Genomic DNA, 23,821 nt, shown 5'->3' with positions numbered 1-23,821 from the left:
CTGACCTCTGTGGCCCGTCTGGCAAGGCAGGCAGTCTTCCTCGCGGCTCCTGGGACTCAAGAAGGGTGTAGGAAAGGAAGGGATGGGAGGGGACAGACTAAGCCCGGCCGACTAGGTCCAGGTGACGCAGCCGTGGCCCTAAGCCCCCTTGCAAGCACATTCCTGTTTGTGAAGCTGTGGAGGCCCATGTGAAATAAACACCGAGGTCTAACAGGACCGAAGGCCCTTCCCACGCCTTGCATCCGAAGACGATGTGAAAGTGAGTGTTCTCTCTGGGGAAGAGGAAGGAGCAAGAGTCCACGTAAACACACCATGTGCTCTGTCCCACCCCAGCGGGGAGCCAGCTAAGGCTACGGGAAGGAGTCCTGGGCCCAGCTGAAGTGGCAAGTGTGCCCTGGTCCTCGTAGGGAGGCCCAGTGAGGCCACAAGGTGACTCCCCAGGAGCTCACACCCTCCCTAAGAACGCCACCAGAGTTTGGGTGATCCACACTGGCCACCTCACGCCCAGGCTCGGGGCTCCCTAAGCCACCATCCTTACCACACACTCATCTACCGCCGTGCTCTGGTCAAGGCGGGCATCCTGGGGGCACAGACAGGCACTCGGCTGACCTAAATAGGGCCAGCCCTGCTGGACCATGAAGCACCTCGGCCTTGAGGAGTCTGTCTGCCTCTGGGCCAGCCCTTCTCCTGTGGCAGAGACGCAGACCAGTGAGGCTGGCGTCTCTGGGTGTTCCCACAGGGCATTTCTGCCCACCTGCCCAGCCGCTCGGGCCAGGGCAGCCCCTGGAGCTCGTTCTTGGTGGAATGCACGGTCAGCCTGGCAGCTGCCTCCTCCTCCCTCGCTTTCTGGGCCCTGCCTGGCCCCTGTTCCTGGGGCAGGATCAGCCTGCTAATTATTTGTCAAAAGGATTAAGATTTGGAGCTGTTCCCATCTGAGGCAAAGACAAATCATTTTTCCCCACTTATATAAGAGGAGATATCTTCGGGTGAGCCTCCTCGAAACTGGGTGAACATGAGCCCTTCCAAAAAAAAATATTTTCCAAAAGAATTATTTTGTAAATTGGGGATATTTCTGTGAAGATGGCTTGAGCTAAGCAAGCACTCTCCAGGGGTCAGAGGTCACCTTGTCCATTCCCCCTTTCCAGGAGCCTCAGATCATTCTCTCCTGCATCCCCTCCCTGGCTGCTCCCCCCAGCACTGCTCCTGGTGGTAGGGAGTACGTGCAGAGCAGAGGCGGCTGCAGGGAAGGACCTGGGCTGTGTGGGTCGCAAGCACAATGGGACCACATTTTCCCTTTCCTGTTCCTGGAAACGGCTCCCTATAAAATCACTCAGCACATGCGATAAACGCCTGAGCACGGCCACTGCTGTCTAGCTGACGGGGCCACCTCTGGCCCGCGGTTCGCTCCCCAGCAAACAGGAGCACATCGTGCTGAAGCAGCTGTGGGCACCGGACAAAGCAGGTACACGCCCCCGCCTCAGCACCCTCCCGGCAGGTGCCTTCACCCCTCCGGGAAAGTAACCGCACCACCCAGGAAGGCTGCTGGGAGGACTAAGGGCAACAGAGCCCTATACAGGCAGCCCTGGCGCACAGCCACCCCACAAGACAGGTCTCCTCGGCCCACGCCATCACTGCCAGTCTTCCCTAGCAGACCCTGTGTCTGGCAGGGCCACGTCTTTCTTATCTTTGTATCCCCAGTGACTGACCTAACGTCACTCAACGAATCTTTGTTGAATAACGGGAGTTTGAGCCACAAGGACTCACGGAGGCCTGGGGAGCTGTGGGCGTTCCCGGGGTGGGGGAAGTCCGAGGAAGAGCCGCTGCAGCGCCCCGGGGCACGGTCCATTCTTCCTGGTCCCACCAGCCCCATGCCTCCGGCTCCCGGCCTCTGTGGGAGCCCTGCACGGTGGGGGCGGGGATGGCGGCAGGTGTGGCAAAGGCACCGAAGGGGGAATTATCTCTTTAAAGGACAGTAATTAGTAATTCCGGCTGATGGCTGTGCCGTGCTGTTTTAATGAAGAGTTCTATTTTTACAGAAAACACATAATTGAGTGAAAAAGCAGGCTATTCTTTGAGTCAGGCGGCCACGCCTCTGGAAAGTCTAACTCCCGGGCCGGGAGGCCAGAGTCTGCCCACCACACGGGACACAGGGAAACACAGGAAGGGGGCCCCATCCTGCATGCCCAAACCTCGGTTTCCCTTCCTCTAGCCGTGGGGCCTCCAGGGCAAGTCCTTTCACCTTCTCTGAACTTTAGTTTTGTATCGGTAAAATGTGAATGACGGTATCCGTACACCTGGAGGGTGAGGGTAGGGCTCTTCCTTGGAAAAAATGTGCAGAGAGACCTGGGGGGGCTCACACTTCATAAAGTGCCCAATCCCGGTCTGCCCCACCTGCCATCATGTACCCAGCCCCGGTCACGCACAGCTGCTTACTTAGGCCCTCCTGTGTAAAGTGGGAGCAACGGGGGCTGTTCTTCCTCACCGGGTCCCTGAGGAGAGGGGGACGTAACGCAAGCGCAGTGTTCAGAGCAGTGGCCGCCGCAGAGCACGTGCCGGGTGCACTGCTCTCTTACTGTCATCAAAGCTGGTGGGGTTCAAGCCTCTGAGGGCTGTCTAGCCGGCCACCTGGCCTGGGTTCTAGCCCCGGCTCTGCCCTGTACCAGCAGTCTGCCCTACCATCTAGCTTCCCCAGTTTTTTCAAGTAGGAGGGCTGTAAAGAGCAAAAAATAAACACACCCAAACAAGAAAACAGGGTAAGTGGCGTGAGGGCTGTAAGGCGCCAGCATCCGTGTGGGGTCCCTCCTTCACTCCAGAGCAATAGACAAAACCGCTCCCGTGGTCTACCCATCAGAGGGTCTACTGGGGTGCGCTGGGTGTCTAGCCGTGGGGCCCCCACAGGGAGGAGGTGGGGGCAGGGCAGAGGCCACAGTCCCTGCTCCAAAGGTGCTTCCACTCTCAAGGGGAAGTTCAAACGGCGTATCTAAGGCAGCTGGGAAACAAACCAGTAGAGAATCCAGTACTCAATCAAGCAGTTCAGCTTTCCATTTTGACCAACGGGGGTGAGGAGTGGGGGGCTTCTAGGCAAAGTAGAGCTGCTGGTTGGCCCAGCAGGGATGATGACCTGGACGGAGGGCAGGAGGCCCAGCGGAGCAGGCGCAGAGGCCCCACCCCAGGACAGGATGGGGGCAGGGGCAGGGGCAGGGAAGGAGCAGGCCCTCTGGTAGGAGTCGGCCCAGCCCCTCGCCCCCATTCAGGCTGGGGTCACCTGGCTCCAACACCTGGCTCTACCCAGCAGCCCAGGAAGCCAAGCAGGGGCAGGGCGACATGGGTCGCACACACTCCTCCCAATTCCACGCCTCTGGGAGACTCCAGGGAAATCAACTGGTTACACTCAGGCACGTGCTCTTTGAGGGTATTATTTTAAAGTGGCTCTAACAGGAGTGACCTCCCTGAAAGGCAGAGGGCCAGAGGGAAGCCCAGCTTTCTTACCTTGCTAGAGACTAACTCCCAACACAGAAGGGCCCCTGATGGCAGCTCTTCGCCCTAAAAACCAATGATTTCCCCTTGGGTCTGGAGCATGCATTGACCCATGTACCCTCATCTTTTGAGGCTCACACCGATCCACCACCTCTTAATGAATTCATTCAAAATGAACTAACTTTGGAGTATTAAAATCAACAGCCGGCAAGCTTCTGCTTCCTGAAATGAGCTCCTCCTGCTTCAAGGGCCCTGCCCCCACCTGGAGAACAGTCTCAGGGCTTTTCTGAGAGCAGGCCTGCACCGAAGCACGCCTGCGGCTCACTGGACGGCTAGGCCTTCTTATCTGTGCTGACCCACGGCTGACCCAGCAGGTCTCCAGGCCCTGCTTCCCTCAGCCACCGCCTACGTCTGTCCAGTTATCTCCAGATGATTCTCCAAACGCAAACGCATGATCTTGCCAGATAAGAACACAAACCCCCCAGAGCCTTTCCATGACCATTCAGGAATGTCAGAACTTCCAGAAAGAAGGTCCCTAGGTAGAAGAAAAGTAGGGTCCCAGCCTGGTATAAATCACCAAGAAGCAAACACCTTGTTCTTGGTCTGTAACCTCTGCCCAGGAAGCAGACCCTGGGGCCCCAAAGACCACCCACTGCAGAGGGGAGGCCAGCCCTGCCTCATGGGCAACAATGCCCTCTCTTCCTGGGGCAGAGAGGCTTTGTCTTGGGCCTGGGCTGGAATGCCTGCCTCCAGCAAACGTTGTAAGCTGGGAGATGAGGGAGTTAGGATCGGGAAACAAAGAGCTGAAATCACCTCAAAACAAATTAAGAATTCGTTTTGAAAAAAACCCTGCAAATAATACCTTCCTTTCCTCTTCTCTTCCCGAAACCAAACCACCTGGGTCATCGACCCTCCTGTCTGAGCAAAAGCGGACTGGCAGGGGGAGACCGAGGCCCCTGACGACAGACCCACAGAGCAAGATCACAGGAGCGTCCATAGAACAACAAGCAAAGGGAAATGCTGAATGTCAAACCAGCTTAGCTGATGAGGAACTGACCTTTGGGGAAGAAAGTGCTGGGGCCAGTGATTATGCCCGGCTTAACACTTCCCTCAGCCACAGGGCCTGCAAGTTTAACTCCTGGCTCTTGTCCTGGGGGGGGGGGGGGTGCTAGCCAAAAATGTTTAATGAATCCAGCAAAGGGATAAACTATGTTTGTGTTAATACCTTTGATTCCAGCCCCCTCACTGGAGTGTTGGTATTTTAAGTGTCTTTTTGATCCACTGTAGCCCTTACTAAGAGCCATCCAATAAACACACCGGGTTTAAGTCAGAAATGTGAACACAGGCCCGGGACTCTGATCCTTCTGCCTAGTGGAATGCACCAATAGAAATAACCTGAGAAAAAGGTGAGGCAGGCCAGGTAGACCGGGGAGGTGCCCTTGAGGCCACAGTTAGCCTCAACCAGAACCAGCCAAGGTCTGGCCCCAGCTCAGTCTAGTTATCAGCTCACATATTTTCCAAAACAGCCTAGGCTTCCTGGGGGAGATGGCTGGGTCGATAGGGTGTTTACACACGGCAGCTCCAGCTTGCAGGGAGGGCCATATTGCTCCTGTGCTGGGGGGCTGCCCCCCAGGCTCTGACACATCTTCCCCCAGGATCTTCCAAGTCCTCTCCTCCGGGATCTGGGCTGGGCCAGGCAGAAACTGCCCAAAGGGGCCTAATGGGACCCCCAGGGTGGGGCGGGAGGAGGTGGTCTTGCCAGTTGCCTCCTCCACCACCGCCCAGTCCACCCATGGTCTGGGTTTGTCAAAACCAGTCTGGCGGGCTGCCAGGTCTGGGTGGGGGCAGTGACTGACAGGCTGGTTATTGGAAAGCTCCCATCACGAAGCCCGAGGAATTTTGTTTGGTTACCATGGTGACCTTCACTACAAGCGCACTGACTAAAGCATAAGGAATCTGTTACCTAAAACCAGTGGCCCTGAAGCCCCAGCTGCAGGAACCATGCTTATCAGTAGCCTGTTCCCCTTGACCCCATATCCCTGCCCTCCCCAGCTGAGCCTCCCCCCTGCCTCCCATAGCACAGGCGTCTCCGAGCTTGCACAGGACGAGACCACGCACATTCCGCCCAGTGGGCTTGGAAACCGGCTCTAAATAGGGAGTTAGCTGCCCCCTGAGGCCCCCTGCAGGACGGCCAGGGACGGCCAGGCCAGCACATGTGTCTGGGGCTTAGTCGGAAGCCCTCAGGATTTCAGGAAGCTGTGCAGGGTGCCTGGTGGCCCCCGTGCCAAGTTCACACTGTCCCCGCGGGCCATCGGTCTCTGCCTCATCACGTTTCTGCCTTTTAAACCCAAGCTCCATTAACTAAAGGTCATCCCGCAGCCCGGAAATCAAGATCCTCTTTGCTTTGCTTTTTAATCCCTGAATTTAGGGGGATTTTCAGAAGTTCAGCTCCGCAAGGGCTGGGTTTTTCTCCAGGACTCTTTAGCCTGCCTGGAGGAATCGTGGCCTCCCGGGCAGCTAAGGAGCTCCCACACCTCTCACAGGGCTTCCTGACTCTGCCTGTGCCTCCCAGGCCTGGCACGGACAGAGCCCTCCCCCAGCTCTGCGCCGCCACGCACCCCGCCCTCGGGCCCCACACCGTGGTCTCACACTGCTGGTGCGCTGCCTTCCAGACCCCTCCACGCTGCTGCCCTTGAATGCGCTTCTAAACCCACTGCAAGACCTTCTCTTGTCTGAATCTCGCCACAGGCCTTGGAGGCAGAGGCAGGCAGGACAGATGTCACTGTTTGGCATTTGATCAAGCTGCTAGCGGTGGCACAGGTGAGAGACAGCACGACCCGGCGAGGGCAGGAGCCCCACTGTGGCCCTCACATGGGGATAAGCTCCCATAGAAAGGGCTCCATTCCACCCACTGGCCGCCGCCCCTCACACCTGCCGTGCCAGGCCCCCTCCACCCTCAACACTGGCCTGCCAGCCTCTTCCTTCACTAAGACAGTCTCTGGGAGCCAACGCACGGGCAGGCTGTGCAGAAGAGAAGAGCCTCTGAAAAGCCTCAGCCCCATAGAGCAGCCTTCAGGGGGGCTCCCAGTGGCACACAGAGCTCGGGTCTGTAAGTGCCCTCACACGGAGGCCTTGCTGGAGACACGGAGGCCAGGGTGAAGGGGGTTTGATTTTTTTGTTTTGCTGCAATGGTATTTACTGGACTGGCGGGTGAACGATCTGCCGTGGCAACAGCTGGGGCCACACAGAACTTGTTCCCGGTGCAGGGAGCAGCTGGAGAAGCAGGGTGCAGTCTCAGTTGAAGAGCAATGACATTTTTCAGTGATCCCTGGCCGGTAATGGGCTCAATGACATTTCCTGCTAATCCACGGGTTTCTGTACTCTGCTGTCCCATCTGCGGGCAACAGGATTGCCTTATTCACAAAGAGCCATGGTCATGCTCTATGGTCACTTCACAGAGCTGTGTGGTAGGTGGATTTCCCACACCCACTCCCAACCTCCTATATATATATATATATTTTTAAGGATTGATTTTTTTTTTTAAAGATAACAGAAATGTATTATCTCACAGTTTAGGAGCCCAGATGCACCCTTTATTTTTTTTAGTTAGTTTTGCAGCCTTTTAGGGCTGGCTCCAATCAAGACAGAGGTCCTCAGGGCCATGGAGGGGAGGGGCTCATGGTGGCTTCGAGATAAAGAATCTGCCACTGCTTCTCTATCATGTCTCTACATGGGCAGGCTTTGCAGAGTGAGGCACCACGGAGAAGGGGATGCTCTGGTCCCCAGGCCTCTCTGCAGAGACACAAAACAGAAGAACCCTAGGGATGGGACTTAAACACTTTCCCTCCCTGGGCTTGGACCTCAGAGAGGTCTTCCTGCTACCAGCCCCACGGCGCAAGCCCCTGATGCCCCGGCAGTGACCTCATGGTGTCTGGACTGGGCAGCTCTGCTCTCATGCAGAGCCTGCCCCATCAGGGGCTACTGCCGGCAGAAGTAGGGACACAGTCGATGGAGAGGGGCACAACTGTCCTACAAATTGACCAAGAACACAATCTGCACTGGGATCTGTTTTGGGTTTAGGGTCCCATAGAAGATCTGGTGAAAGCCATCTCCCTGGACACAGGCACACAGGCCCAACTATTAGGGTTCAGGTCTAGGCATTCTTGGAGGCCCAGAAGCCCACCCATGGGCCTCAAGAGGGGGAGTCACCACCTCGGCAAGGACCAGCTCTCCACAACCCCCACGAAGACACTTGCAGTGAGTGAAGCATTTCCTGGTGAAGGAGTCGGCCCCTGAGTGAGGTGGCGGTAGGAGGGGGGAGAAGCACCCTTGAGGGGAAGGGCACACACACCACCAACAAGGGGGAGGAAGACTGGGGAGAAGGGGGCTTCCTCACCCAGCCAAGGAGCCCAGGAGGCAGGTGGCACCTCTCCCAAGGTGGGCTGGGGGTTGAGGGAGAGCCAGAGTGCCGCCCTCCAAACCCAACACAACCCCCACACGCTGTGGGCTCCAAGCAGATTTTCAGAAAGAGCCGTGAGCCTCCCCACATCAGGCCAGGGGGAGTGATTCTGCCAGCAGAGAGCATTCAGCCCGAAAGTAAGGAAGAGATACTGCAGCAAGATGCCAGGTGCTGGAATGTGAGGCTCCTTGCTGGGACTGGGGGCCCGAGGAAGGGCCAGGTGGGCAGCATGAGACTCCCTGCCCCGTTTCCATCAGGACAGCTCTGTTCCCCTCTGCCCCCAGAGAGTCTCCACTGGCGGGTAATGTTGCACTTGGGAAAAGGACTTGCTGGTCAACTAACGTCTGATGCCAGGCCCAGCCTCTCCTTCTTAGGACACATGCTCTGACCTGGGGCAGGGCCAGGACCCCTCCCCACTCTAGGAGTCTAAGATCTTCTTCCGCACTGCTTTTGTTTCCATCAAAGCCTAACTGACAATACAGTAAACACACAGACACACACACACACGTGCGCACGCACGAACACAAGGCACACACACGTACACACATATACAAGCACACGCATGGCTGGCAGCAGACAGTGGGTCAGATTCTGCCTGACAATCGTGAGAATGGAGCTTGGAAAAAAGCGAGATAACTGGTACTGGAAGAGGAGGACCTTTGTCCTTTGTGCATTTCCACTAAAAGTGAAAAAATAAACTTCTACACAGTAGGTCTTGTTGTATTATGCTGGCACAGTGAGACAAAGGAACTCATCTCTTGTCCACACACTATCTTACCTGTGTTTTAGTATTCCCTAAGCTACCTGCCTTTTCGAGTGAACCGATTTCAGTTTTAGTAATCTCCCAAGTGCAGGCTGAGGCCAAGAGTCAGGGCCATCTCCTGAATGCAAAGAACAGGCTCCACCTAGCTGTGGGCAGCCGAGCCCACCTGAGACAGGATAGCGGGGGGACAGGAAGGGTCAGGAGTCAGCATGCTGCGGGCAGAGGGTCAGTGTGGACTAGGGGAAGTGGGGCTGACCTGCAGGGGGAACGCCCGCCCTTGGCTTTATTCACTGGAGCCTGCTCTTCAGTGGGGCACCCTGGGGTGCTTACTGTAAGGGCTCTCTGATGCTCCCAAAACACCCTTCTTGAGCCTCGGTGAAGACAGTCATCCTGCAAGGTCTGCAGGCAAAGCTACCCATGGCATTCTCTGAAGGCGGCCACAGGCACGGGAAAGCCAGCTCTGGCCCCGATGAGCTAGGGATGGACAGAGGCAGATGCCCAGGCTCCCCACATGAAGGGAACCTCCTCGGGCTGGGACAATTGCAGCTTCCCTTTATCACCTAACACGGCTGTGGCGCCCACCCATTTCCCCTGATTCTTCGTGAGCCTGTCTCCATTGCCAGTGTGAGTCCCCCCTCCAGGGAGCCAGGACCATGCTTCTTTCTGCTCTCTGAAGGAAAACAGCCCCTGGCTGGTGCTAAATAGCCCTCCTTCAGACCCGAAGGGGGAACATAGTGGGAATGGGGTGCTCAGGGGCCTCTCATCCTGGGCTCACAGGGTTCAGAGAAACAAGGTCTATTATACCCAGTGTCACATGCTTTGGGGGAAGAGGGCAGAAATCAAAAGTTGACCGACCTCCTCATTCCCTCCTGCAGAGCAACGCACCCTCCTGCCTCAGCTGGCCCAGCACGGATCTTGTTCCCCCCGTGTCCTGGTTGGGTGGCAGTGGGTTGTTTGTGTATAGGAGGGGGCAGGAAAGTCTCGTCCTGCCATACCCACCATGGTCTGGGCCAAATGCAGCATGAACCCTGCTCCAAAGAGGAGGGACGTCTAGGCAGTGTGGCCTTGGGGGATGTGGAGTTGCCAAGGATGGAGGGAGAGGCCAGGACTACTGTGGAAGGAGAGAACCCCTTTCCCCCAATGCCCATGGCCTGCTTGGAGGCGGGAGATGGCTCACTTGGCCTCGCCAGCCCAGCCAGTGTTAGAAGCTCATCCTTGGCTGGCTGTGCCAGGGTTATGATTAAGTTACACAAGTTAGTGTGCCCATGAGGCTCAAAGGCAGAGCCCAGGGCGGGGTGGAAGCAGCTCGAGCACGTGCAGTTGAACACAGTCTCCTCTGCGGTCCACGTAGCCCCCGTGGAGCCCGCAGCTGCTGCGCAGAGCTCACCACTCCCCCCGACGCCTCCTAGCCCAGAACGCCAGAGCCATTCTCTGACCCCACAGGGCCTCGCCTGGCCTTGACCCTCCAGCCAGGGGGTGTGCACGCAGTGGGCACTTAATCAGTGTGTGGCAGCGGTGTGCGAGGGCACCTGTGTCCGTGGCAGGCCAGCCCCCAACCCCCAGCAGTGTCCACAGGGAACTCACTTGAAGTTCTCGGGATACTCTGTGATGGCCATGTTGATGACGTCCAGGGCGTGCTGGTAGTGCTTCTGGGCCGAGAAGAGGAGCGCCAGCAGGTGGAGGGCGCTGGCATCATCCCTGCACACTTTCAGGGCCTCCTGCAGCTGCTCCATGGCGCTGGAGATCTGCCAGAGAAGATTGCCAGCTTAGTGACCTTCTCCAAGGCCCAGCCCTCCCCCCAGGACTCTGGTGCCAGCGCCGGCCAATGAGAACAGAGCAGACTCAAGTGAGACCCTGGGCCCTGGGGGTGGGGCTCGTGCTCTGACCAGAAAACACAGCCCTAAGTACCATGGTGAGAGGGATCTGCTGTCCCAGGTCAGGCTCGGGCAGCCACTGCTGCTCGGGGGTAAAGAGGAGCGGGTTTAGGGTGCAGCACAGAGGATCTGGGTGGATGTGGGGGCCGTAAGGAGGCCATCCAGGTCCCTGGGTGCAGATCCAGAGGTGGGTCTCCTCTGCACCTGTCCGTGCAGTGATGGAGACCACACACAAATGCCTCCTCCTACTCAGAGACCCACAACTTCGGCTCAGGGGTCAGGTAGGGGCGTGGCTGCCGGCCCGGCCACTTCCTAGCTAGAACCTTCCGGCGACTGCTCTGAGCTACAGTTCTTAGCTACAAAGTGAGGAGGACGGTCGTGCCTGTGCCAGCGGCTGAGAGGGTGAGACGACGTGCGAGAACATTCTGCCCAGTCCTGCACCTGTGGGACGTGCCTGTCCCTCCTCAAGCCCCCAGAGCCCAGGCAGCTGCGGAGCAGTAAGACGCTTCCTTCTCCTCCTGAGGGCTGTGTGCTCTCATGCCCTTGGGACTGGCGACTGCATCGGCTCCGGCAACTCTCTCGAAATCCGTTCCCTATCCTCCCAGGAACCAGGGAGTCTTTTCCAGAAAGTTTTGCTCCTTACCACACCTCAGACATGGGCCTCCCGTGCTCCCCGAGGGGCCTATGGTGCAGGCCAGCTGGGGCCTTAGGTCCCTAGTCCCCTCTCCCTCCAGCCTCGGCACACACTGTGAGTACTCGGTCCAGGCCCTGACTCCACCCACGGGAAACTCCTTTTATGGAAAGTTCAAGGAAAGGGCAGGAAGCAAGGTTACTGTGGTCACTGGTTCAGCTTGCCTGTGTCTCCCCAAGGCTGCTCCTCCCTGGTGATTCTCCAGAGTGAAGCCCATTATCCTGGGCCGAGTGTCCAAACCCACAGCTGTCACTGCTCAGGCAGCCACACGTGCTCTGAGCAGGATGGGCTGGAGGCTATCAGACACCCGGGTGGGCCAGGTCTAGCCTAGTGTCCATGCGACGGTCCTCAGCTCCCTGAGGCTCCCAGCATCTGGGGTCCCCAAGGAAACTGGGAGCCAGGCTCCACTGGCCTGGCGCTGCCATCTCTCTGGGAGGACAGACATCCATCAGGGGTGGCTGGATAATTAAAGATACTAGAAAAATGTATCACCAAAGGTTTATCACAAACTTGATTGGCAAGAGAAGCCCCGGAGCTTACAGCGGGCTGAAAATGAAGTGCTCTCGGGTACTCGCGCCTGTGTTCTTCGGAACACCAGAGCAGAGCGATGGTCCTTGGCGAGAGTGCCAGAGAGGTACCAAGTGCCTCATCCCAGACCTGGAAGCCAGGAGCCCCACGGAGCAAGCTTTGTGGAAGGTGAAGACATAAATGCTTCCTGTGGTCACTCAGCAACTTCTCAGGAGACCGAACTCTTCAAGAGGCCGTGAGGGCAGAGAATAATCCCTTGCTGTGTGCCCACCTTGGGCTTTACCACAGTTTCTGACTTCATCCTTACTGGGTCTCTCAGAGGGGCAGTATGAAGGTGCTCATATAACGGACAAGAAAACAGGGACTTGGAGAGGTCAGGTCCCTTGCAAAGGGTCACGTGGCTGGGCAAAGCAGTGGTGGCAGGAGCAGCTCCACAGCCCTCGGGGACCTGGGAGTTAGGAAATGTGACAACCCACCTGGCGGACGAGGGCCAGCTGCAGGGAGACATAGAGGATGACCTGGGGGTCCCCGGGCGCCAGCTGCTGGGCTCTGTATGGGGAGAGGGGGTGACAGGTCAGCGAGCAAGGACTGAGCACCCAGTGTGTGATGTGGGCCTCCCGCATGCCAGTGCTCTGCTGGGTGCTGCAGGGCGAAATGTCGGGGGTTCTCAGAGGGTGCCCGGCGGGGGATGATGGCGGTGGCAGCCCGTGGGCAGCAGGCTCCAAGAGAGTTGGCTCTGCCGAGGCAGGGCGCCATCTGAGAGGGGAGGACTGGGGAGTGGGGAATGGCCCTTGCCTCTGGGCAACTGTTGGCCTGGCTGAGGCCCTGTGGTGGCCTTGTATGGAGCCTGGAGCCTGACCTCTCCACTGTAGGACAGAAGGGAACACTCCTGCAGGTGGAGGGGCTGGGAATGGCCTCTCTGGTAGCGAAGCCTTGGGAATGAGGAGTTGGCCCTAGTAGCTCAGTGGGGATTGGCCTGGATGGGACTTTTACCTCCCTGGGTTCAGGAACAACCTGCCCCAGAGAGGGGCTGGATGTGCTGTATGTTCCTGTAGGAAGGCACAAGATGTCTAGGACGGGGTCCGGGCTAGCAACTTCCACAGCAGTACTTGGGGGGAGTAAGACCCATAGGGCTCACAGGGCAGAGCCCTGCGATGGGCCAGAGGAGCGGGGGGCAGGATGCTCAGGCGGGACCCAAGGCTATGGAGGAGGCAGGGGCTTAGCAAGGATGGGTCCGAACGAGGGAGGGAAGGAGGGAGGGCCAGCACAGGGGAGGGGCTTCTCTGGCATCCCCTTCACTCCTTCCCTCCGGGACCTTGACTGCCAGGAAATGTCTGTGAGGACTGGTGTGGGGGGTTCTCACAGCCCTCAGGTCAGAGAGGGGCTGGCAGGAGGCAAACACCAATTCTGAGCCCCTGCTACCCTTAAGGCACATATGTAAGGTGCTTTTCCAGCTTTATCTCAGAATTCTCACAACATCCATGGGCTCTGATTCCCATGTCAGAGCCCTGAGCTCCAGAGGGGAGGGGCTGAGCCTAGGGGTGCCCCACCATCACTGAAGGGCTCCACCTGCCCACCCAACCCCAAAGGCCTGTCCCTGCTTCCCGCGTGAGCTCTCAGAGCCTTGGTTTCCTGGTCAATGAACTGGGGCTGGAAACCTTCACTCTGCCACCACCACAGGGTCCAGGGAGATAAAGTGCGTGAACGTGCCACCTGGTGCCTCTGCTGGGCCGGGGGTCCCCTCACCTCTCCAGAGTCTGCAGTGCTTTCCGGTGCAACTCATCTTGCTTGGATTTCAGAGTCGCTGCAGGAGACAAGACGGAGACAGAGCCATGAGGGCGTGCTGAAGGGCTGCGGGCCCAGCCCTGCCCCATCCCGGGGGGCACAAGCTCTGCAGGGAGAGGCCCGATGAGGGCCCCATCCGGCAAATCCTGCACTCCATCAGCTCTGCGCTGCTGCCACCCACCACCCTAGTCACCCGCGGAGGGTGTGGGGCGTCCACTTGGCCCCAGCCTCCCAGCATGTGACTCAGCACACCGGCTCCCTCCACTCCTTCACCTTCTTTGCCACCTGAGCCTGGAGAGACAGGCTCCACGGGCTGATGCCTGCCTCCTGGGGCTTCCTTACCCACAGGGCTCTTCTTTTTAAACCATTTTTAACAAATTTTCAGTGTTAAAATTTAAGGGCAGGTGTTTGAAGTCTCAGCTGCACACGGAACCACCTGGTAAGCTTTAAAATGACTGTCACCCAGGTCCCAGCCCCGTCCTGGTCAGATTACTCTTCCAGGTTTAGTTTGCACGGGACCCCACTGCTCCCCTTCCTGCAAGCATACAGAAGTAGGTGGCTGCCTCACTGATGGGGGGACACGCGGCTGAGCTGGCAGGGTTCGGGAAAGAATGCCAGCCTCGGGGCGGCAGGAGTGGAACCTATCCTCCAAGCACAAGTATTTATTAAGCACCGACTGTGTACCCAGCACTGTGCCATGTGTCAAGGGAGGTTTAAAAGACCCCAGAAGGTCAAAGCAGTGCTGAGGGTAAGAGCAAAACAGAATAAAGACACTGTGGGGTCCGGGCGGGCAGCATATTACAGACTGCGGGCACACAGGAGTTCCAGAGGCGGGTATCAGCTCTGCCGAGGGGCTGGGACCTGGCCTCGAAGGGTGGGTCCATGAAGAGGGCATGTGTGAGAGTGATGAAGTCTGGGTAAAAGAGTGGAAATGGGACTGAGGGGTGAGAGAGAGAGAGAGAGAATGTGTGTGTGTGTGTGTGTGTGTGTACTCAATAGAGATGTGCTGGGCACTGGTGGGACAAGATGCCCGGGAGGCCACCGGGAAGCCTGAGCCCCCCAGGCAGAGGCTCCGAGGCCCTGGCACTCACCGTCAGTGGCCTGCAGGCTGTATGTGAGGCCCAGTGCCAGGTAGCCCTTGGCAAGGAATTCCCCAGCTTCCTCCCCGAGGTCGATCACTGTCGTGGCAAAGCGCTCTGCCTCCTCCAGCTGCAAAGAGGAGAGGCATAGGTCACCAGGAGGGCTTTCCTGGCCTCGGCATGCAGCCCTTCAGTCACCAGCCTGGGACACTCAGAACTGCAATTCCTCATGTGTGGGCAGCGCGACCAGAGGCCAGGTGGCTTGTCTGAGACCATACCACCCTAAGTAGAAGAAATAAGGCGGTTTCCTCTATCAGCAATTCTCTGGACCTCTTACCCGCAACCCAAGGGCCTGAGCTCAGCGTCGCAGGGTGCTACCTCTCACAGGGAGAAGCTTCCCTCGCCCCGGACAGCCTAGCTCCCTAGAGCTTATTCTGCCAAGAGCGGGGACCCAGGACCAGGCCACTCTGTGACAGCTCCTTTCACCATCTGGCCTCTGTCTGTGTCTGCCCTGTGCAGCAAAGAGAGGGAAGCTGGGGCCGGGGGGCAGGCAGAGCCCTGGGACTGATTCTTGGGGACATCGCCAACCCTGCCGAATGGGCAGCCTGCCACTTGGGCTCTGTCTGTGAGCTTGCTCCCGGACACAGGGAGCTCACACTTTTCAGGGGAAAAAGGCCTGAGGCTGTTTTTGTCCTGGGGACAGGAGGAACCGTTCGAGTTGGAAAGAGACCAACTGGCGCAGGTCACGTGTGCACACCCCATCACACAAGTCACATGACATGAAGAGGGGCACGCACAAGGCAGCCCTCACAAGCTGCCTGGGGCCCCCACAGTGGTCAGGCCAGTCAGGGAGGTGGGAGATAGCTGGGGGTCTCAGCCATGCCCACGCATGGCCCACAGGCCTCCAAGAGGCCCCCCTCCTCCTCCCCAGCCCAGGAATGTCATCTGTCCCTGTGCCTGGCATGGCAGCGTACTGGCGTCAGTGTCACCGAGAACAAAGACTGGCACCACCCCACAGCTAGGGGGCTGAAGGGACCATACCCGAAGCCCCACTGCCACCCAGACGTCATGGCCCCATGTGGGGCGTCTTGCCCGCAGCAGAGGGCCATCAGGGAGCTACATTCAACCAGGGAGCTAGACTCAAACCCCAGGTGGCGTCTGGCATTCACACCAGTGTTGCTCCTGCCCTGTTCTTGTCCTTGCCACCCCACCCTGGCAGGAGAGGGGCAGCTCTGTGCATCTTGTGGCCTGACCACTGGCCACAGCCAGGGCGCCGGTAGACCCTCTGTCCCTGGAATGTGGAGCTGAGACCCTCAGACAGAGGCCATCAGCAGAGGGGAGGTGCGCTGGGGAAGCGTGCCCTCTGCACACAGCCATGGGAAGCTCTGTGCAGGGGAAGGGCTGAAGGAACAGAGATCCCACTGTGCAGGGAGGGAAACAACAGAACCAAAGTGCAAGGAAGCAGAGCCTGTGAGCAGATAGCCCGGACAGAGATGGTAGGAGGGGGGGTGAATCCCTCTGAGGCCTGTCCACCATCCCTGACTTAGGCCGCCTGACGCATGCTGACCAGGGCAATGCTAAAGCCCCCCGTGGTGGTGCTCTGGCTGCTGGCCTGGGCAGCGGGCCACCTCCAAGTTGGGGGGCTGGTCACTGAGAGGAGTAGGGAGTCTAAGGACCTAAGTTCTGACACCATCAGGCCCCAGGACTCAAGGTTTGGGGGAGGCCGTAGCTCAGGAAACCCCTCTGCTGCCTGCTGCCCACCTCGGCCGGCCAGGCGGGCCCGTGGCTGTAGCGGCTAAGACCAGTGTCCTACAGCACCCGGCCCAGCAGGACCTGGGGCAGTGGCTGGGGCGGGGTGGCTTCGGGGACCTACAGTCAGAGCCAGGTGGAGAGAAAAGCACTGAAGGATGAGCTCCCAGACACAGGCTCTGAGCCTCGCCCAGCACCTAACAGCAGTGGGGCCTGGCGCAGATCACTTCGTTTCTGTGCCCCGAAGGTCCTCTTCTGCAAAATGGAGACTTGGACACCCCCCTCCCCTGCAACTGCTCCTCTGCACAGACCTTCGCAGAGGCTTCTGCAGCAGCAGGCTCTGTGATGGGCCCAGCTGGGGGGCCCCAACGACAGGGAGGGGGATGCCCAGATGAGTTCACACGCAAGTCCTGCAAGTTGACCCCATACGACAGGGTGGCTCTTAATTCAGGCTCCACTGTGTGATGCTGGCATGGGGCTAGTGGAGCCCCAAGAGGACAGTCATGTGGCTGTGGCTGTCCAAGGAAGACTCATGGCAGAGGGAGGACAGGAGGCACCAAGAAAAGGGTTAAGTGAGCAAACTGACCCCCCCCCCCCAATATCCCATTACTGATGCAACTCATTTCATACACTGTCTTTAGGCATCATTACGCCCCAAACAGGAGCAAGCTGGTTTATAAACCACCAAGTACAAGTTATAGAATCTAGAAACCTACTGCAACCATGTATATACACTGTTCCCATGACCATGTCCTTCTACTCAGCAAATGCCAGCTTCTATCTCTTGCAACTCATGTAGGGAAGGTGCTGGGAAGAAAGCTCAACAGTTACTGGGAAACAGGGAAAAGTCATTCTCTAGTTCATACACATCATATTCTGGGTTAGTAGAGCTCACCATACTTTAGTGCAAACAGGGGAGCCTGGATGGCTCAGTCAGTTGAGTGTCCGACTCTTGGTTTCAGCTCAGGTCACGATCTCGGGGTCGTGGGATCAAGCCCCGCACTGGGCTCCGTGCTCAGCAGGGAGTCTGCGTGAAGATTCTTTCCCTCTGCCCTCCCCCCACTTGTATGTGCACCCTCTCTCTCTCTAAAATAAATAAATCTTTAAAAATAAGTGAAAACATACATCCTTAGCTTGTCCAATCTGTGGTCCACTCTGACCTGCAGGTCAGGAGCCTTCCTTGGCCAGTACTTGCCAGCCTTGTCTGTGCAGTTTAAGCACAGTGTCAGCATTCATCTCAAATCAAACTCACAAAGCTTGAAGGTACTGTGGTCGCTCTGGCAGCACACACAAAGCTTGAATGACCCTTTCCCTACATGGCCAACGCTATTTTGGTTTCTATGACCTACTACAAAGCAAGCTTTTTGCTTTGTGGAGTCCCTGCAGGGATAATGAAGGAAAAAAAATTGTAAGTATGACAATATACAATATGATGACAGAAAGTATTAAAATATGTGGGTGCTCTAACTGGCCAGTGGAAGGAAAGAATGCTATCAGAGCAAAACAAAAACAAAAACAGAAACAAAAAAACCCCCGAAAACAAAAATCCAAAATTTACATTTATTGTAAATATATTTTAAAGAAATATCTATGTTGTGTGTGTGTGTACACACACGCACACACAACGCACCATTCCCCTTGCTCTAAGACATGAGTGGCAATCCTAACGCCCTCGAGAATGTGGCTTTGTCATTTGTGCTCCGAAGTACTAAAAGCCCACCCAAGTCCAGCATTAGCTCCGCCCTCACAAGTAAGCTCTCTACGCAGATGACAGCCTTGAGGCTAAGAACACAAGCACTGGTGCAGACTTCCTGAGCTCAAATCCTGGTCTGCGGTGCCTCAGTTCCCTCTTCCATAAAATGGTACAAGTGTCGCCTCACAGACAGACATCCAGTTGCTGGGAGGACTGAATGGGATAAGACACTGTGAATGCTCAGAGCAGTGCTTGAATAAAGGCAAACCATTATTATTAGTGATTTAATTTCTATCTATAGTTAGTTGAGTCTTCCAGAATTTTCTTCGGTCTCAGCCTGACAGATGTGGGAAGGACCATCTGAGAAGAGTACTTGTGCCCCTGTACTTGACCTCGCTGACAAACCGGTTAAGTGGTGGCAAAGACTGTGCTGGAATCCAAAGGGGGTACTGCTGCCTGCCTTTGTCTCTTGCCCAACCCTTAGTCAGAAAAGGAGACTCCGCACAAGGATCAGCTGGGTCTCTACAGCCCCATGCAGTCCACTGTGCCAGCTGGTCAGACCCTCAGATTCTCTCCCTAGGGTCCAGGACACACATATACCCACTAACCTATTCTTTGTCACAATACTCACCCCCACTGTGGGTAATACACGCGGATGTATCTGTCCTATTCCCTGAGAGCCTATTTCAATTTTTTCTTAAGAAAGAATTGTAGGGGCGCCTGGGTGGCTCAGTCAGTTAAGCGTCCGACTCTTGATTTCAGCTCAGATAATGATCTCAGGGTCGTGAGATCGAGTCCTGCGTCGGGCTCTATGCTCAGCGAGGAGTCTGCTTGAGATTCTCTCTTTCCCTCTCCCTCTGCCCCTCCCCCTGTGCATGTGCTCTCTCTAAATAAATAAAAATAAAATCTTAAAAAAAAAAAGAGTTCTATTTCACAACCCACTAATAGGTCTCAACTTCCAACGTGAAAGCCACAGCTCTAATCCAGCGGCTGACTGAGTTGAGCGGTGCCCGCCCCACCTCCAGCCACCCCCGACATCTTTCTCCCTGGGACCACCTCACTCGGCCTTTCCAATCTCCAGTCACTTCTCTGGTGGCCTTGAAAGCCAACAGCTGGGGGCTCTGAAGTTAGGCCTGCTGTTTCTGCAAGATTATCTCAGGTTACAGTGCTGGGCTCTCCTTGCTCATCAAAACTCCTCCAAGGTGACGGGGTTTTAAATTCTTTTCAACCATTCTCCTTTCAGTGATATACTGCTTTTTACTATCTCCTTTACCTACAACAGCCCTGTCACTTTGCCATGAACCCCAGGTAGAGACCCCCTCCCCCATGCCCCTGCCATTCTAGAGTGGTTTCGTGCCTAATGGCACAGGTGTTATACAGCTGAAGGTTCTGGGGCAGAGGGAGCTTAGGGGACCTATCCAAGGCCATGTGGTGAGTGAGTGACAGGACTGGGTGTCCACCCCGGGTCTCCTGAGCCTACGTCTGGAGCTTTCTGAGCTGCCTGAGTCACAGCCGCCCTCCGTGGCTCTTCACTTTCTTCCTCTCTGACCATTTGGGAAAAGGATGCATGGAAGGCTCTAATGTTTGGACCCTCTGCTTTGGCTCTCCAGAAGTAAGGGCAGCGTTCCCATGACTTCACAAGTTCCGACGGCTCTCCAGGCTTCCTAATTTGGTCCCCACACAGACGGGCCTCTGGCTCGCACACGGTGCTCTTGCTCGGCTGCCTTCCACTCCCTGGGCTGCCTCATCCATCTTGCACTGGGCCAAAGAGGTTGTACCCCTGGCAGTTCAGCCTCTTCCTCCCTTGCCGGGACCCGGAGAAAGTCCCTCTCGGAGCCTGCCGAGCTTGTTGAAGCAGCATCTCTGGGTCTCCTCTGGCCCTTCCCCTGGGGCCCGGGACCTGTTGCTAACCGCTCCACGGCAAGGGCACTTTCCCCTCCTGAGAGGTGCTGGATGAAATTGCCTTATTTCCACAGCCAGGGGCCGAGTGTTGGGATTCTTGATTCCCTGCCTCATAAACACTCACCTCATCTTCCTGGCTCAGGCCAGCCCTGACTCGGAAACGTGAAGGTAAGGACACAAAAGCACCTCCCTTCTGCGACCCCGCTATTTTGAAGGGGCTGTTGCAGGATGGCTGCTGTTCATCAGGGACCCGCCGTGGGCTAGGCAGCGACGCTCCTCGGCTCTGCTGTTCAGAGCCCCACCTGTACAGGGTGGATGTGACTGCTTCCAGGGTACAGAGGAGGCACAGAGAGGGGGAATGACTCCCGTAAAGTCACACAGCTACTACCTGGGCGGGGAGGGATTTGAATGCTATCCTCTCTGCCTCCAAAGCCTGCGGGCGCTGTTTCCCCCACTTCATCCCGCCCCCTCAGGGAAGAGGCCGAGAGACAGCACCACAGACGTTTCCGAAGCTGAGCACGGCCTGCTTTCCCACTTCATGACTCCCCTTTCATGTGTGACACACAGCACACACGCACACCCCCATCTCCTATCCTCCCACGGGAGCCTCCACTTTTTAAATTACATACATTTTACATAATTGTGTTTGGAGAGATCCGAAAAAAATATTTACAACTCTCTTTCCTTCCTGCCCCAAATAACTGGCTGGGAACCTTGGCAAGACATCGGCCGTGCCAAGGCGTGAGGCTGCCACGCACTGCTGTCCCCGGGTCAGAGGTCGGGATGCCCTCCCCTGCCTAGGGGAGCCCAGGCTAAGCCTCGGGGCCAGTGCTCTCCCACCTGAGCCCACGCCTGCCCCGGGTGCAATCACCTTGCAGCAAACCCTGTGTCAGCCAGCCTGCGACTGAGCAGTCCCTCTGCCTGGTGCACCATGACTCGAGGGCCACCTTGCTCTCAGACCCAGGCTCAGCCTTGGGCGTCCCACGCTGGCTCTGGGCATGGGGAGAGGACGTGGGGACAGCAGGTGTTCCACCTCTGGGCACACAGCCACCCAGGCCGGTTTCACCCAGCACGGCTCGTTTTTCAGATGTCCCAGTTTCAGCCTCCCTTCCTGCAACCCGGGCCAAGTTGTCCACCCCCAGATTTCTGTCCCCTGCTCATGGAGCTTGGCTGGGCAATGGCTGGGCCTACTGGGGCTGCCGTGAGCCAGAAGAGCTGCAATGGCAAAAGACAGAGGTGGCCTCAGATGCCTTTCAGGAACCGTCTCTGTCCCAAGCACCAGCACCCCTCTGCCCGTTGAGGTCAGACACATTCTTCCTCCTTGTGGCCCCGGAATAGAGTGCTGGGCCACCCTCTCCTGGCCTCCTTGGAGAACAGGCTGCCCTTAGCTACCCATGGTCTGCTCTCTGCCCAGCGCCAGCTTGGGAACCTGAGAACCGCTGAACCAGAGGCAGACTTCCCACACCCATCCCTCCCAGCCAGCTGGGGTGAGAGTCATTCTAGAAGATATGAGTAGACATCTAACCACATGCAGTGTTCTTCGCTGGGGAGAGAGGCTCAGGGCTCAGACTTGGTAAGGAAAGAAGGTCCCCGACTAGCAGGGAGGGAAGTACCATGTAAAGCAGAATTGGCTGTTGAGTGGTTACGCTCATAGGCCGGTAGGATCTACCCACTGAGCACTGGACATGAACTCTGGGCTGGGGTTTCAACAAGAGAGACAGCTTCCGCCTTCAAGAGACACTGGAGATCAGAATGTAATGTGCCAGGTGTCCCAGGCAGGTATAAACGGGGGCTTTAGGGAGGTCCAGGGTTTCCAGGTTAGGGACGGCTGCCAGGAGCCACCCCCTGTCCCTCTAATGGGACCTGGCTTGAGCCTGGACCCAATTTAAACCCTGCCTCAAACCAGCCCCCAAAGCCATGCATGCTTCTCAGCTGAGGTTAAACAGCTCACCCTCTTCCCCGATTCTGATGACAAGTCTGCATGTTTAAGTTTCCTTTTGGGCTTTTCTATTTATGTTGTCATTGATGACTTTGCTCCTAACTCATCTGATTTCAATTTGGACTGATTGGATCCTAATTTTATTACCATGTAATCTGAATGCATGTAATGACTGTAATTATGCTGCTGAGGGAAACAGCTCCTCCACGGCGGGAAGGCCTAAATTTAGGCTTCCTGGCAAGGGCGGCTGCCGGCTGGGTGGACACCCACAGCCACCTCAGAGCTGGTGGCCTTGGGAAGGACAGGGGTCCTCCCCTGCCGCAGCTCGGTGAGGCGGGTACCTGGGGCTTCGTCCGGTGAAGGATGTGAGCCCCTCTGAGGAGCCCCTGGAACATGCAGGAGTGTGAGTGAGGGGTCTGCGAGCCCCCACCCCCCCACCTCCGTGTCCCCTGGCTCCCATCACAGCCCTCTGTCCCAGTGCGCAGTCTGGGTGTCTCTGCTGGTACCCGCATACCACTCCCGTCCCCACAGCTCCCCACCTGTAAGATGCAGGATGCCAACAGGCCCCCTGGAGAGACATGGGGAGCAGGGGGTTTCCCCAATAATCACGGGGTGGGGAAAGCAAACAGTGATGGAGGAACCCTCCACTGGCCTGAACCCTCCGCGGTCCAAGGCCTCCTCCTCTGTGCATCTCCTGACCGTCCAGCCTTCTACATACTTTATGTCATTTATGCCACATATGAGGAACAGACTGTTACTCTTTCCATTTTATGAATGAGGAAACCGAGGCACAGCTAGGTTGGGTTGTGTACCAAGACCACCCGGGGGGTGGGCAGGGAAACTCTAACCCACCTCATGGCGCAGCCGCTTCCTAATGCCTGGAGCCTGTGAGAGGTCATTCTGCCGACGTCCCCCTCATGAGAACCACCCTCTAGGGCCTGGGGCCCGACGCACCCCTCCCCTTATCCCTCACAGTGAATGAGGCCACGCCGGGCCATGCAGGCACTTCAGCTACAGGAATGTGAGAACCAGGAGACAGAGGGGGAGGTGCTCTTTCCCTGCTGCTCCTCACGCTAGGGAGGCAGTCTTCTCTGCAGCAAAGAGAGGACAAGGCCCCCAGGGGCGGTGGCAAGGCGGGAACCCAGGAGAGGGTTGGGGCCAGCCTCCAGTCCCTGGGAGACTTGGCAGGAAGGCTTAGAACACAGGAGTCTCCCTTCCTAGGGCTGGATGCCTCAGGGGGGAGAGTGGCAGCAGGAGGTAGACAGGCTACTAATTCTGAAGCGCCTGCTGTATGCACCTGGAGCCTGGCCTCTGGTGCCTAGAACAAGCTGGGCACCCAACCATGGTGAGAGTGGGCTGGGGGGTTGGGAAAAAAGTCAGGGGAGGACTGTGTGTGGGAGCAGCTCCCTCTGGGGAGACACTGGGCCTGGAGGGCAGATGAAGGCACTGGAGCGATTTTGCCTGGAGAGAACAGAGGTGGGTGGGGCAGACGGCCAATAGGCCAGACAGGATGCATTTGTTCTAGAATGTCCCCTGACATCAGGAGGCTGATGTGGGCTCAAGGAAGCTCCCAGTAGGAGGAGACACCTTTGCAGAGGCTCCACCCCAGGACCCCACAGGCTCAGAGGAGCCACCAAGGGAGCCTGGGGAGGGGAGGGCCCCGGGCCCAGTGCCTCTCACGGCTCCACGCTGCTGGCCTCTGTGAGGAACTCAGAGCACCGCTGCAGGAAAGCCCAGCCTGTGGGGAGAGGGTGTACCTGACTGTTCAGGCGCCTTAGCAGAGCCCTTGGCAGGCAGCTGAGCACAGGGCAGGGACCCACAGGCTGGAGCCAAAAGGAACAAGGGGTTCAAAAGAAGAGGCTACCCTCTAGTCCTGCCCATG

General features: G+C 57.2%; 1 protein-coding gene across 3 annotated transcripts in view; it reads right to left on the bottom strand.

Moving 5' to 3' along the window:
- TTC7A (tetratricopeptide repeat domain 7A) overlaps positions 1-23,821 on the bottom strand; it is a 115,947-nt gene that overhangs the window by 31,298 nt on the left and 60,828 nt on the right. For all 3 annotated transcript variants that reach the window (XM_026486390.4, XM_044378210.3, XM_048222425.2), the window contains 4 exons: positions 14,669-14,786; positions 13,539-13,596; positions 12,269-12,341; positions 10,284-10,444 (listed from right to left, as the gene is read on the bottom strand). In XM_026486390.4, the coding sequence (XP_026342175.1) occupies positions 10,284-10,444; positions 12,269-12,341; positions 13,539-13,596; positions 14,669-14,786 (410 nt within the window). The remainder of the gene's footprint in view (positions 1-10,283; positions 10,445-12,268; positions 12,342-13,538; positions 13,597-14,668; positions 14,787-23,821) is intronic.

Source organism: Ursus arctos, unplaced genomic scaffold (assembly GCF_023065955.2).
Source record: "Ursus arctos isolate Adak ecotype North America unplaced genomic scaffold, UrsArc2.0 scaffold_8, whole genome shotgun sequence".
In the NCBI taxonomy this organism is placed as follows: Eukaryota; Metazoa; Chordata; class Mammalia; order Carnivora; family Ursidae; genus Ursus; species Ursus arctos.
This window is presented reverse-complemented; position numbering and strand designations above follow the sequence as displayed.